Genomic DNA, 15000 nt, shown 5'->3' with positions numbered 1-15000 from the left:
AACACATTTTAATATTAATTCAGCAACCCAGCACTTACCAAACAGTCAACTTTATCCCTCCTAGCTCAATTACATTCTGAACCGTTTTTAGCAAAACCAAACCTGATTCATAGTTCAATGCTTACATTCAGAACTGATTTAAACTGATTTAAACACGTTTTTAAGGGTTGAGGTCATCGTCTTACTTTTTCTGATGGGTGCTCTTGGCTTTGGGGGCCGGGTCGTGCTGGGAGTCGCTGCTGTGTTCTGGGGAGTGAGAGCTTTTCCCGCGGGTCTGGTGCCCGCCGTCGCGTCTCCCCGACGCCTCCGACAGGCGCCTCCCCGCGCCATGCTGCCTCTCGTCCCCGTACGTGGCCTCTCCCGCCTGGGCGCCTCCCCCCTCAGGACTCCTGCAGGGGGCGCTGTGTTGTTTAGCGTCCCTCACGTGCAGTGAAGGATGCGTCTGTCCGTCGGGAGAGAACTGAGCCAACGCACGGAGCTTCTGTAGATAAATACAAACCAAAAAAAACAAACAAAAACAAAAACAAACAAAAGAAAAAGCAAAGAAAGTAAAAAAAAAAAAAAAAAATCAAAAGGAAAAAAAAAATCAAAAACACAAACAGGTGTATATTAGAACAGTTCCAGCAGTGTGAGTGGGAGCTATGGTGCCACAAAGGGTCAATATCTAGAAGAAGAAAAGCTACAGTTTTGCTCAAAATGGCGTATAGACAGTCCTCTATGGTGCAGCGCATGCAGAACTGGGCATGCAAAACCATAATGAGTCAAAAAATCATAATTCCATAAAGAAGAAACAAAAAAACAAAAAAACAAAAAAAACAAAAAAGAAGAGATAGAAAAGGAAATGAATAAGTTGAGGAGCGAGAGAGGGATAGAGAGAAGAAGAGAATGAAGAGAGAAGGCGGAAAAAGAGGACTTCTTCATGTATTTAGAAATGGCTACGAAACAAACAAAAAAAAAAAAGGTGAAATAAAACAAAAAAAAAAAACTAGAAAAAAAAAATAGACAACTTGACGGAACATCACAGAAATGGAAAGAACAAAACAAACCAAAAAAACCCAAAAGATTCACAATTATAGACTCAATCGAAAATCATCAGGAAAAAACAAATTGTCTTCTACTCAATAAATTTTTTTTTTCTCTGTTTGTGGATTTTTTTTTTTTCCTGCAGAACATTTTTGCTTGAGATGTGAACTGCGACCCTTTTTCCTTTCTGTTTTTTTTTTTTTTTAGTTATTTATTTTCTTTTTTTATAATGGTTACTCTTTTTTTTTTTTTTTGGTACTCCCTTTTGGTTCTCATCCACTTACCAATAAAGTGGTTTTCCTTCCTTTAGTAGGTAAGGTATGAAAAGAGGGGGAGAAGCGGGGCAATATAAGTGCATCATTAGAGTTTCACAAAAATTATTCAAGAGAAAAAGACATAACACCCTTCCCTGGTAGTGAAACATGAAGTCAATGCATAGAAATCAAAGCCAAACAAAAAACGAAAAAGAAAGAAAGAAAAGAAAAGAAAAAGGAAAAGAGGACACATTGTAAGTAAATAATAATAATAATAATAATGTAAACAAAACAAGTTAAGTTCATATGGTGGGCTGTGATACAAACACACACACACTCTAAGAGTGTGGGGTCAATTCTAGAACCTGTGTAATGTCTCACATTCCTTCTCACTGATATATAGAAGTCTGAAAATGAAAGATAAGATTTGTAGATAAGATTTAGTTTATGTTTGTGGTATATCCTCTTTTTGCTGATTAGCTTTTTGTCCATCTTCTGATACATAAATGTTAAACTAATTTGGAGACCATTTTAAGCACAATTTTATTAATTCTACTTGAAGATCATGGTAGGTGTGAACATTCATTAGAATCTGTATATAGGGTGCTAGGGATTCAGTGAATGTTTTGAAGAATCTACAGTAAAAAAAAAAAGAGAAGAAAAGAAAAAAAAAGAACAGGATTTTTTGTTTATCTGATTCATCCTGTATAAAAAATTCCTTCTAAACAGACATCTGGCATACAACTAATCGCCAGCCAATCAGAATGGAGTAATCATGGTTAGTTAACCCTTACTTGAAGCCATATGATCCATATTACAGTTTTTGAATTTAGCTTTGGCTCTCTTACATCTTGCTTCTTGCTTCTGCTTAGAAGTTTTTCATGTAAATAGGACATCAGTCAGTCATCAGTAAAAATCAAGATTCATAGCTTAATCACCACATTTGCACCAACAAAAAAAACTCCCCAAAACCAGATAATAACAATTAAAAACAAAACGCCCAACAGGAGGGCTAAGAGCAGACAAACGACCCCACTGCAGATGAAGAAGGTTGCCGAAAAAAACAGCCCTCCAAAAGAAAAGAAAAGAAAAAGAACAGAACAGAAGAGAAAAGGAATGAAAAGAAAGAGGCGATAAACTCAGAGGACAAATGAACCATTTCACCAGGGGACAAAGGGAAGCGGCACAGACATGAAGGCATTTCTACCCCAAAAAAAAAAACAGAAGAGAGAAACGTGAACCAGAGATGATCCGTCAGGGCAGGGGAGTGTACTTCAGTATGAAAGCAAAGACAGGAAGAGAGATTGGAAGACAAAAAAAACCAGACAAACAAAAAAAAAAAGTCTCGAAGGTAATTTAATAATTCTTTTGCTAAAACCAAACCAAAACAAAACAAAAAAATAATAATAATAAAAGCTGAATTAAAAAATGTTGAAAAAAAAAAAATAAAAAGAATCCGCCAAAGTGGTTTCTTAATTTTTTTTTTTTTTTTTGTTTTCCATAAATGAAAGAGAGAGAAAGAGAGAGAAAAGAGAGAGAAACATTGAGGTCAAGCTAGGGTGCTCTTTCACATTCTGATCTGTATGAAAACCACGTGCGTAGGCAGAATATTACCTACCTTCCATTTCAATCAGTGACACGTATGCAATATCAACAGAAAAAAGAAAGGAAGAAAAAAGAAAAAAAAAAAAGGGGGGGAAAAAAAGCAAAGTCTCCGCAGCGAAATGGGAAAAAGACAATGAGTTTTTTTTAGTTTGTAATTAATTTCTAATTAAGTCTATGTCATTAATTCTATGTAATGAATCCTGTAAGATCAGAATTAAAAAAAAAAAAAACAACAACCAGTAAACAAACTAAAAAGCAAACCCCCCCCAAAAAAAAAAGAGAGAGAGAAAAAACCCAACAACAAACAAAAGGAACTAAAGAGACAGACGGAAAAAAAAAAACAAAAAAAAAAACGAAACCCAAACAACTAGAATCTACACGACCTGCTGTCTTTTTCGCTTGGACATATGTGCAGCCATGGTTATATTGAAAAGGGAAAAGGATAAAAAAAGGTGTATTTGGATAAGGAGTTAAACGAAAGACAAAATGAAATCCATAGTACAAGTAGACCTACTACAGAAAACAGGAAGTGAGAGCGAGCATGCAGGCTCTGACCAATGAGAGGATAGCGTGTCAGGAAACACGGAGAGGTGAGCAACACACAACACGGATGGATGGGTGGATGGATGGATGGATGGATGGATGGGTGGGGAAGGGTGGTGTTGGATGGAGGGCAGTCACTGCTAGGATGGACATCTAGAGTCAGCACATTTAAAAAGGGACCCCAGTCACATTTTGCCTTTTTTTTTTTTCTTTTTTTTTTTTTTTCTTTCGCGGTCATGATTTTGACCCTTTCGGCTTTCCGTAACAATTTACAAACGTTCTTTAAACGTTCTCTGTTTTAAATGTATCCTTTTAGGACCTTCTCTGCTTGAAGTAAGTGTCAAATGTCTGGAAAATGTCTTTAAAGGAGAGGGAGGAAAGGTCACCTTGAAACGGAAAACATTTCATCCATTTTGTTTAGGACACTGTCGGTTATGGATAAGTTCTAAGTAATTAGTTCTGATGTGAGGTGGTTCCAAATGGCTTGGGTCCCTTTAGAATAACGACAACACTAAATGTTGCTTGTTACCCTAGTTTAATTAAGACATTGTGGCTTTGCTATGGTGCAGATACCTCTTTGCCACTGTCTGAAAACAACTAGACCAGAATTGTCATGTATATAAAGTCAAAACCCCTAACTGCAGTGGATTTTCTAAACGAAAAATCTAATCAAATCTACAATGAGGAACAGCAACCAAATGCACAATATAAGGGAACATCCCTGTGAATAGACATAGATCTTTAAATCCTGTTATGTTCAAACTATGAACTAAGCACTTTTTTTTCGCTGTTTTTCAAAAAAGTAATGTAAAGCTGTCATGAATCTCAAAATGTCCTGTTTTTGGCAAACAGACTGATTTAAAACAATGAGATTATAAAGTATCTGGTTTGCTTAAACTGTCTTAACACTCTGGGCTAACATTTATGACCTCGCTAAAGCTCCCCCACTGAACCCCCCTCGCGATTTGGAGCAGTAGCTAAACAGTTGACATAACGGAGAAGTCTAACAGAAGTGTCACTGCCATCTAGTGGCAACATGCAGGTCAGAATGACAGTAATAAAAGAAGCAAATAGAAAAGGAAAACCTTACTGGAAAACCTGCTAGCTGCAAAGTCTCTCATACACTCAGAAGGACAGGAAACGCTACAGTATTACTGAATAGACTGTGTGTGATTTTTCACTGTATTGACAAGAAAAACTAATACACATACCTACTTAACCTACTTGGTCCAGTTCCAAAGAACATGAGTGCTTTTTACACAAACGAGACAGAAAAGTTTGGGCATTCATTTATGGGAAGAGATCACTTAAATCAACAGAAGAAGAAATTAAAGAAGTGAGAGATGAATCAAGCAGTGAACAGAGAGAGAGACAGATAGATAGAGAGGGACAGAAAAACAGAGAGAGAGAGAGAGAGAGAGAGAGAGAGAGAGAGAGGGAGCATATGAAACCTCCTCAAAGAATTGCATGCAAACTAGCACAAAGAAGAAGATAAGTACCAAAATTTGGGGCGAACAGTCTCCATAGGTGGGGATATACCGTAATGCCTAAACACACATGATGCCGGAGGCAGTAACGTTACTAATGATGGGTACTGTGTGTGGTTTCTCTTCTATTTGTTGTAGTCATTTGTGGTTCAAAGTGTAACACTGGACAAACAGACACACAAAACTCATTTCTGTCAAGTAAAGATTACCTACATTGTTACTGTATGGTCCAATAGCGATTTTCCTTCAACTTCACAGTTTAAAACAGTTTAACACATTCCTTTGTTTTGTCAAACAAACAAGCATAGAAAAGTCCAATTAAACAATTTACCATTCCAATGAGCAATCTATGGAGAGATATTAGAGGGAATGAATAAAGAAAGACAAAAACCGTAAAACGCCAAAATGTCAGTCAAATCATCGCTTATACCCATCAAAAGAAGAGTTTTACCAGCTTGAGTTCTGGAAGTATAACATCAGACTGGAGTCTGAGGCGCACATATTTAGGCCAAAGGAAGTTTCTTGCCAATCCTCTAACCTTATCTAACTAAAACTTCCTACTCTGGAGCGTCTGACTGTGACTGAAATTTTAATCTACCGAGCCTAATCGATTGATTGATACCACCATCCTGTGCGGACGAAACGACCCCGGCTTCAAGCTTGGTTTACAGCCGAGGAACTTTGTGGAACTACAGCCTTGGTAAAAAAAATCAATGTTTTGTCACAACAAGGAGTCGCATACTTCAATTGCTCTGTCAGCTCTGCCTTGGATATTGTGCGAGTCAATCTAAGATGGCTGTCTTTATGTCTGAAGTTAGATAACGTGGTGAATACAAAAAAAAAACCCTTCATGGTAAAAACACTTAAGTTCTTCAGAACTCTCTACGTTCAGGTACACTCTGGTTGACTCTGGTTCTTTCAAAGTATTTCATTAAATTTGCAGCCTAAGACATATGCTAATATACAGTTTTATCATGTATCTTCACATCTGCAAATAATTGCTGAGTTAAGGTAAAATTCCAGATTGTTCTTTATCTCTATGGAAACTAAGAGACCTCTTGTGCGACTAAATCGCCTGATGTACAAGTTTAATATTATAAAAGGTATGCAAATGGGACCATTAGTCATGAGTCAGCGTTATGAACTTAGTTAATTATTTTTTTTTATCGCCATTTGAAAAGTTTTTTGTATCCCATGTCACTTCAAAGACACGCCCCCTACAATCCCTCTCTCTCTCTCTCTCTCTCTCTCTCTCCAAGAATGTATAAGTGAAGTCAGTACAGCATTAGAATGAATAAAAATTGAGAGACACACTACAGCAGGTTTATAGCTATGACAAATGGGTTGATATCTATATTTAAGAAAAACTTATCCTAACAAACAAGGAACCATTTGAGAATGAGAATACTCACAAACAGAACCCAAAAAAAAACGAAGAGACAAAGTCAGCCCACAATGCATATATATTAAGAAGGAATTAAAAAAGAAAAATTAATTCAGTACGAGGAGGCGGTGAAGAAGAGTTCATTGGAGTGTAGGAGGCGAGTGGGGAAAAAAGAGGAGGAGGAGGTGGAGAGGCCAAATTAGAGGAGACTACATACATCGTTAGCTTTCTCTCCTTGGGGGTGGTTCGGTCCGTTGTCTTTGCCGTTTCGTACGCGGTCGCTGTGATGTCCGTTCTGCCACGCGGCGGGATGCCCGGGCCCGGGAGAGCGGGACAGACTGTGACTCGAGGGGGTCTCACAGACCTTGCGTCCATCTGCTCTGTGCTTCACGTTAGACCTGGAGAAAAAAAAGGGTAAAAAACAAAAAAACAAAAGGGAAAGAGGGAGTTACGACCGAGATTACCGAGAACCGTTTCAAAACGCGCTCACGCGCTGTCGTCGCCTGGAGCGAGAATTCGAGAACGGCAAGATGAAGAGAGGACGTGAAAGGTGTTTTCAGTCGAATTTTGCCTCGTCTCCCACTTCAGATCATTTAGAGTGCCGTTTCAAACAAAGTGGATGGGGGAGGGGGCGGGGGGGGGGGGGGGGGGGGTGTGTATCGCTGAAATATAACACGATGATACGGAGGGAAATTAAAGAGAGGGAACAGTGTGAGATGCTAATGATGACAGGATCTTAATTGCGAAGCAGGCATTCTGATGGAGATAATGACGTGAGAGCAGCGCTCTTTATCATAAAGACAGTGGAAAATGAACACTCTGTGTGATACAGCCATTTACACAACTGCAATAAAAGGAACATATTATCTTTTTCTGAATGATGCCCTTACGACAGAGCAGAAGCCAACTGAGAAAGGGGTGGTGGTGGGGGGGGGGGGGTGTTCGCTGGCTGACCCCTTAAGGTTTTTTGTTTTTTTTTTAAAAGGTTTAAGGTTTTCTGGCGGGGGGGGGGGGGGGGGGGGGGTTAGACTAAATGTTGATTGCTTTTGGGTGCATGAATTGTTTCTACATTCAAATGCAGAGCTAGAGAAATGAAATGATGGATACGGACGTCTGATTTTTCATATCTTCGTTCCCTTAGGTCTAAACACAGAGAGAAAACGATAATAATCTTTAGCGGTGTTATATTTCGAAGGTGCGGTATGTTGCTAAACCATAATAAATCGTCTGTAATTGATGAGCTGACGTGGATAGGTTTGTGCCAGTCTTAGAGTGGAGACAGAACAGTGCATTTGGAGATGTTGGATGTGGTTTAGACTAGGGCTGCACTCTGAAACCAATCAGTCGACTGAGATTCTTCGAGTCGAGCTGTCTTTTTGTTTTTTGTTCTTTTTTGTCAGTCAGTGTGCATTACAATAACAGGATAAAACAGACAGAAGCTTATGAAAAATGCACAGAGTTAACATTTCAGTGAGAAATTATAAATAAGGGGAATCAGAACAAAAAAATGTATATTCTAACAGGGCTAGCCGGCGCGCTTGCTAAAAGGAAAAAAAAAAATCCACGTGCCAACATGCGCTGGTCGTGGTTAACTGATGAGAGAAGCTGAAACCTGAGGTGGAGTGGTTGGTAAACTAGACTGGCTATAACCATGTCTCAGAAGAAGTCTAAAGTATGGCGGCATTTCAAACTTTTGAAGGACAACTCTAACAAAGTTAAAATGCAAGCTCTGTATGTAAGAATTCGCTTATCATTCAACAACATCAAACATGGCAAACCGTTTGAAACGGGTAAATCGCATAGCCAGGCGGACATTCTGCAATTATCTGGGCAGATTTACTGTACAAGCAATGTAGGCAATAAGTCTATTTACAAGGCTAATTTATTACACATATAATGCAGGCAATAAGTCTATTTACAAGGCTAATTTATTACACATATAATACAGGCAATAAGTCTATTTACAAGGCTAATTTAAAATATGTGTTCTGTATATCTCTGTTAGGCCCGTCCCACGTACAGTGGTGAAGATGACCAGGGCTCATCTACTTCATCAGTTATTTCATCGCGGGCAATGCCATACATTTATTTTAAACTGTTTCATTTGTTTATTCATTTACACATTGTTTTTAATGTTTAAAGTGAAATTTAAAAAAAAAAAAGGTTATAAGTGCTCGATTTAAACAGAAATACGTGTGTGCTGCCTTTCCTATTATTGCGACAAATCCATATGGTAGCCCGACGTTATATGTCGGCAATTCAAACAGGCCGCAGTTCAAATCTTGCATCATCTGCAGCTGTCTTTTATCGATTTTTAAATGCCCAACAACATGTTCCCATGACTCTGTTGCATTTGATTATGTTAATGTGGTCGAAATCATCACTGAAACTCATGCCAATGGATTTGTCTGATCGCCAGATAGTCTATGACCCCAAAAAAAAGAGGAACGAATAGTCGAATCTTCGTATTGAACAGCCAAATTCAACTCAACTGACAAAATTCAGACACAGCCCTAGTTTTGACCCGTGTCTGCTCTTGACATTCAGGTCTAAATTTATTAACAACACTGACACATGACTGAGTTGGTCATACGCAACAAACACACAGACACGGGAAAGATTTGATGCATCCATTTAGAGATGATGTCAAATCGTATAGCTATGTAGTGATAAAGATTACAGAATAGGATTATGATACAGATGTAGGATTAGACAGCTACAATTTCACTTGTTTAATTTTCAATTTGATTTTGAAATTTTTCTCTCTGGATGATTTGTTTTATCGATGTACTTTCTTTTATTCGTTTGTTTACTCCCTCTTTTTTTTATCACTTTCCCATTTAACCAGTATTACTCCTGTGGGTCAGCTTAATCATTTAAATTGGTTATTTTATCCCTGTTTTTGTATTCAAAGTGTTTTTCGAAGCACGCCGGCGAACACAAACTGTTTTCTCTATCTATCAGTTTGTTCAATTATTTAATTTAGTGCAGTGTATGGAGCAGAGCGGTGCAGTACAGATGAATTCAGATTCATGTAATGGAGACACAAAGGATACTGCGGTAGGAAATTGCCAAAGGGCGTCCTATTGCAAAACCACTTGTACATCTCAAAAACGACCATGAACAGAAGGGTTTTACCGTAAATTAAAATTCCATTTTGAAGGTCCAAAAACTGTTTTTATACTAAATCAAGCAGACATGGGTAATGTTCTAAGTATAGTAATACGACGTGTAGTATAACTGTGTAATACTGTCTTTTTTTGTTGCTTTCTACTTTTTGGTTTTGAAGTTTTGAATGGTGTTACGGGACATTCACAATGTTCCACAGTAGTGCATAACATTTACATAACTACATTTACATTAATCACAGAATCATAAGTATCTATTTTTCACACATGCTCAGCAGGGAGCATTAGAAATTTGCATAAGCTATAAATCAAACAATACATTGCATTGGATTACTGACTCTCAATATTTATGTATCTGTCCCTATCAAACAGACACTGGATAAATAAATGGGATATTATATTGTGATTTGACTGGAGTAATAAAGTCTTGTGAGGTGTGAAGCAGGGATGATACAGTGTTGTTTAATGATGTAAGAAAAAGGCAGAACACCAGACCACATGTAAATGTTAATCTTAGCTGTTGAAATAAATGCAGGTCCATCGATAAATAAACTAACAAAACAATGCAATATATAGCATATTTAAGAATTAAATAATTATATATTGAGATATATATACATATATATATATAGTTAATTGCAAAATGGTTTTTGGTGGTTGGACAGATCTGAATTAGTCGCCTAGCTAGCTTGCGTGATGAGCACGCCGTGGCTAGTAAAAAGAAGAAACATCTGTCCATTTAACATCTGTCCATTTCAGTTTTTTGTTCTTGGTTAAAACATCTGTGTGCCTGAACTTACATTTACGCTTAGACACTGTAATTTGAGTAAAGGGGGAGAAAAGTACCCATTGCCAATGTTATAATGATTAAAAAGAAAGACAGGAAAAAAAACCAAAAACCCTTTTTCCCAAACCAATCAATAACGCCTCGCGAACATAACAGCAACCGACAGGTGCAACTGATACCCGCACTGAAATGCCGCCCGTATCTCTGAATGTGCTAAAATGAAATGTGCAGTGATATGGGAGCTACAGAATAGACCGCGGTGTTTGTTGTGAATTGTTGCATAGCTTAATGAAACACAGTGTGGCATAATACAGTGTAACGCAGTGTGTGTGTGTGTGTGTGTGTAATGGAGCGTTATGCTGTGTAGCATGGCGTCATATGGTACACTGAGGCATGGTGAAGTAAATCACTGTGTGGAGGTACCTGCTGGGGGACTTGGACAGGCTGGCGGCGGAAGAGGAGACTGAAGCGCTACGAGAGCTGCAACAGCTGCCTCTGTGGTGGGACCTCCTGCTGGGAGAATCCACAGAGGACCTGCAGGAGATGTGCGCACACACACACACACACACACACACACACACACATGCAGATGAACACGAAGCAGACACAGATGCAGATGAACACGAAACAGACACGTACAAAACGCGTTTGCGTACACACCCACAGGTGGAGGTGTACACACACACACACACACACACAAACACAAACACGCACACACACACACACACACACACACACACATACACACACATGCATAATCCAATAATCCCTTTCTAAATGTAAGCAGTTGCCTTTGGCATCTCTCTGGTGGGATACCATTCTTGAAACCTGCCATATTCAAAGTAATTTCATTAACAGCGAATCATATATGTGTGTGTGTGTGTGTGTGTGTATACATATCTATATATATCTATATTTTTTTACAGTAATATAATTTTGTAAAATGCCCTTTATGCAGCGTTATCTGGAGTATTTAGAAACACACTCACCTTTTTCTCTGTTTGTTCTTGTCTTTGTATTTGTTCTTTGGGCTCCCAGATCTGAAACACATTATTATCGACCTTAAACTACACAGAAAATCGTCCTGTGGAACGTATTTCAAATTCTACATATTAATGATAGCAGTACAACATTGAGACCGTGTTGTTTAAATTTAAATTGAGACAGTGATTCAGTGCGAAAATGAAGAGAGAGACAATTTAAAGCATAATTGGATGCCACTTCACACAGAATGTTAAACTGGTTAACGTAAACTGAAGCTGGAGTTAATATAAATGAAACAAGTAGTCAATCTGTATTGAGTTAGTTACAGACGTGCCTTAAAGCCAGAGTTTGCTGTTTGACGTATGGGCTCACTATGGAACTGACCTGGGCATTTGACTGTACCAGACACATCACCTGTGGATTTTCATTTCACTGTATTTTTCATACATATTACTCTTTTTCTATAATGATCTAAAATGCACTCAAATCTAATTAGATTTGATATACAGGCATTTTAAAGGTGGTGCATTTTTCAAACGATGAAATCCTTAAATAATGTTTTGTTTTGTTTTTCTTAAATGTCACAGGGTTTATGAGAAACAGACACCCATTTGTATTCGGTGAGAGGCCTTTTCAAATAGTATGTGCTCTGGTTAATACTGTTTACATTCATTCGTTCTCACAGACCGTGAAACAAAGCGTAACCTTTTTACTTTTGGTCTTTAAGAATCCAGGTTAAGTCCCGCTTTAATTTAACTTCACTGCAGCCCAGAGTCAAAATTTACGACCACCTTTAATTCATATTTACTACCTAAGTTCTCGTTCACCACTTAGGAACACCGCAACAGACAGACAGAGAGAGAGAGAGAGAGAGAGAGAGAGAGAGAGAGAAAACCTGAGGGAGGTTGCCATGACAACCAGTTGAACAAAGAAGTCTCCAGGGAAGGGTGTGAACTAACCTGTGTCTCCTCTTTCTCTTGGAGCCAGAAGTGGATCTGAAAGAGACAGAGGGAGCCTCAGATTAACACCAACATTAAGATCAAACTGACCGCGGCAACAACAGCCAGTCTGGCTGAATTTCTCACACTGCTCTGACCACCTCTGATCGCTAGACTGGTGCTTGGCTGTGGACTGCAAGTCATGCGACTAGCTACAATGTTCTGACTCATCAAAAGATAATGTGTTCCGAATAAACCAACCTACAGAACGGAAAAGGTCATGAATGAATAATGTATAATGTACACTACTTTGACTGATACAAAAAAAAAAATCTACAGTGGAAAAAAAAAAAAGCCACATGTAGGGTCTTGCAGTTGAAAGATGAACTAAGCGTCCAGTTGAACTCCAATGTGAACGCACCTTTCTCGCTTTGACCGTGGAGACTTGTAATGACTCGCTTACTGCGTGACTGATTGGGTCTTTCAGTGACCTTGTGTGTTCCAAAAAAAAAAAACCTGTTGCTATGGCGATCTGTCATAATCACGACCGAGCCTTAAAATCATACTCTCTTCTTTCTTTTCTTTTTTTTTTTTCTTTTCTCCTCTTTCTTTTCCCTCTCTCTCTCTCTCTCTCTCTCTCTCTCTTTTTTTGGTCAGTCTACTCACTGCAGGGCATGTGGCTAAAGCAACACACAGTCTGGTCATGTTTGTTCCGCGAGGCGAAGCAGAAGGCTACGGGGGAAAAAAAAAAAAAAGAGAGAGAAAAAGATTCTCTAATAAAGCTGTCAGAGTCGCACAGGCCGATGAAAAAGCATTCTGCAGCAGCAGCAGCAGCAGCTCATGTGTTCCTTTCTCACAGGAGAGAATCAACCAGGGGCCCTTCAGAAGAGTGTACACACAAACTCATTTATTTTCTGCCATCTTTTACAAAAGACTGCCACCCCCCCCACACACACACATTCACTCCCTCTCTCCCTCTCTATCTCTCTCTCTCTCTCTCTTTCCCTCTCTCTCTGAACAGACTGTGAGAAGGCATACCTAAATTCAAACTCAACGGGCCAGATTTAGAAATATCATGTGAACGCATCAACCTGCTGGGTTACTTTGCTGGAACTCACAACGGTACAGTTTGGCCTCAATTTACGACGAGTGAGACTTACGACCGCTCAGACTTACGACAGCCGTCCCACTGACCTTAATATGTCATTTCTGAGTGGCAACATTTGGTGATAACGTCTATCGACGTCTGGACTTGTTGGCGATTCATACAATGTGAAGGGGTTTCTAGCTTCCTAAGTGGTTGTCGGAAACGGAACCCTGCTGTGAGTCTAGGACAACCTGTATAGGGTTTTCGTATTCATTAGTTGTATAGTCGTGAACGGGCTATTTTAATGATTATACCTGTACGTAGAGAGATGAAACAAAAGTCCAGGTGGACATGGAGATCCTATGAGAGAGAAGCACTTACCAGAACATGTCACACCTCTACATCACTAACACCTTGATTTTGTCAACATAGACACTATCGCATAACTCAGAAATCCTCTCCATTTATTAAAGAGATACAAAGTAGCATGTTGTTTAATTATAATGGCTTTCACAGCTACAACTGTCTCACACTGCCTTATGAATAGAGCTTCTGCAGAAATCTTCCCCTGCTAATTGCTACCAACTCCTTCCCCCCCACGTGGAGGACTTTCAGTAGCCTACTACTGAGTCAAATTTCTGTTGAAATTGCCCTCATATGAGTTTCATTACATTACTGTACAAGTCTAACATTTCCTTTGAAATTCAACCAAGGTATGTAAAAGAGGACCCACGCCTCGTAAACCAAAAAAAACCAAACCAAAACAAAACCCTTCAATCTAAATTAATCCAAAAGCTTCTCAAAGTACAAAGCAAACAGAGACTATACTCAGGAAAAACACAACAAACAGCAAAACTGGAAACTGGAGAGGGACCAATAGGTATACAGAGGCAAGGTGAGTTCAAGGTCAAGCAAGGTACAAACAATCTCTGTTTGTAGCCATTAGCTTAACTAATGACTAGAAACAAGATTCAGGTGGTACAGCCTCTTTGTTGGTGTTTGCTCAAATTTCCCCATGCTGCTGTCACTCCCTGTTCTGGACCCCTCGTGGCAACAAGATTTTTGGTCACTCTCCTCCAATCTCCCATTAATTTTGACTCAGGGATGTTGATTCAGACAACCTTGTTCTTCCTGACATAGAGAAGTAAACGATGTACCTCAGAGAACTGGTCAAACCCTCACGAGTTTGACTTACCCTACGTCCTTACATAATGCTAATTTAGAGGTCAGTTCAAGGTCACAGTCGTGTTCTCGAAGGTTTTGTGTCTTCTCTGTGGTATTAACCTTCACCTCAAGGTATGTTACATTTATGAGTGAATGTTTGAAAGACAAGAAACTGAACGTTCAGGGCTTTGACACAATTGGCACAACATATGAAATTTGAATGTTTCCTGTTTCATTCCTTTAAAGTGTGCAGTGTGTTTATTCCACCTGCGGATGAGAACTGACTTGGAGACTTTCTTATTTGTTCAGATACTCGCGTACTTGTACGCACTTGTAAATAAACTCTGACCACCTGTGCCCCTGGTTTGACTGGTTTCCTCCTAACTGGTTCGAATGTTTCCACAGCGTTTCTTCCTACTTCAACCCGACAAGCAGGTGAGTGGTGCGAGTACTGTACCTTTGCAGGTGTGTGGGTCAGGATTCCTTATCTTACACACAAACAGTAGAGACAAAATGTCTGTCTTTGCCCCCCACACAACCCACTCCACACTCTCTCTCTCTCTCTCTCTCTCACACACACACACACACACACACACACACACAGCCTGGATGGCAG

General features: G+C 39.2%; 1 protein-coding gene across 1 annotated transcript in view; it reads right to left on the bottom strand.

Annotated features, from left to right (window-relative positions):
* srrm3 (serine/arginine repetitive matrix 3) overlaps positions 1-15000 on the bottom strand; it is a 38913-nt gene that overhangs the window by 5520 nt on the left and 18393 nt on the right. Inside the window, exons 6-10 of the mRNA XM_030793136.1 lie at positions 12155-12190; positions 11201-11251; positions 10635-10745; positions 6514-6694; positions 186-481 (exon numbers count right to left, since the gene is read on the bottom strand). Of these exons, the coding sequence (XP_030648996.1) occupies positions 186-481; positions 6514-6694; positions 10635-10745; positions 11201-11251; positions 12155-12190 (675 nt within the window). The remainder of the gene's footprint in view (positions 1-185; positions 482-6513; positions 6695-10634; positions 10746-11200; positions 11252-12154; positions 12191-15000) is intronic.

This window comes from Chanos chanos, chromosome 15, assembly GCF_902362185.1.
Source record: "Chanos chanos chromosome 15, fChaCha1.1, whole genome shotgun sequence".
Classification (NCBI taxonomy): Eukaryota; Metazoa; Chordata; class Actinopteri; order Gonorynchiformes; family Chanidae; genus Chanos; species Chanos chanos.
The sequence above is the reverse complement of the archived record's forward strand: the minus strand, read 5'-3'. Positions and strand labels throughout refer to the sequence as shown.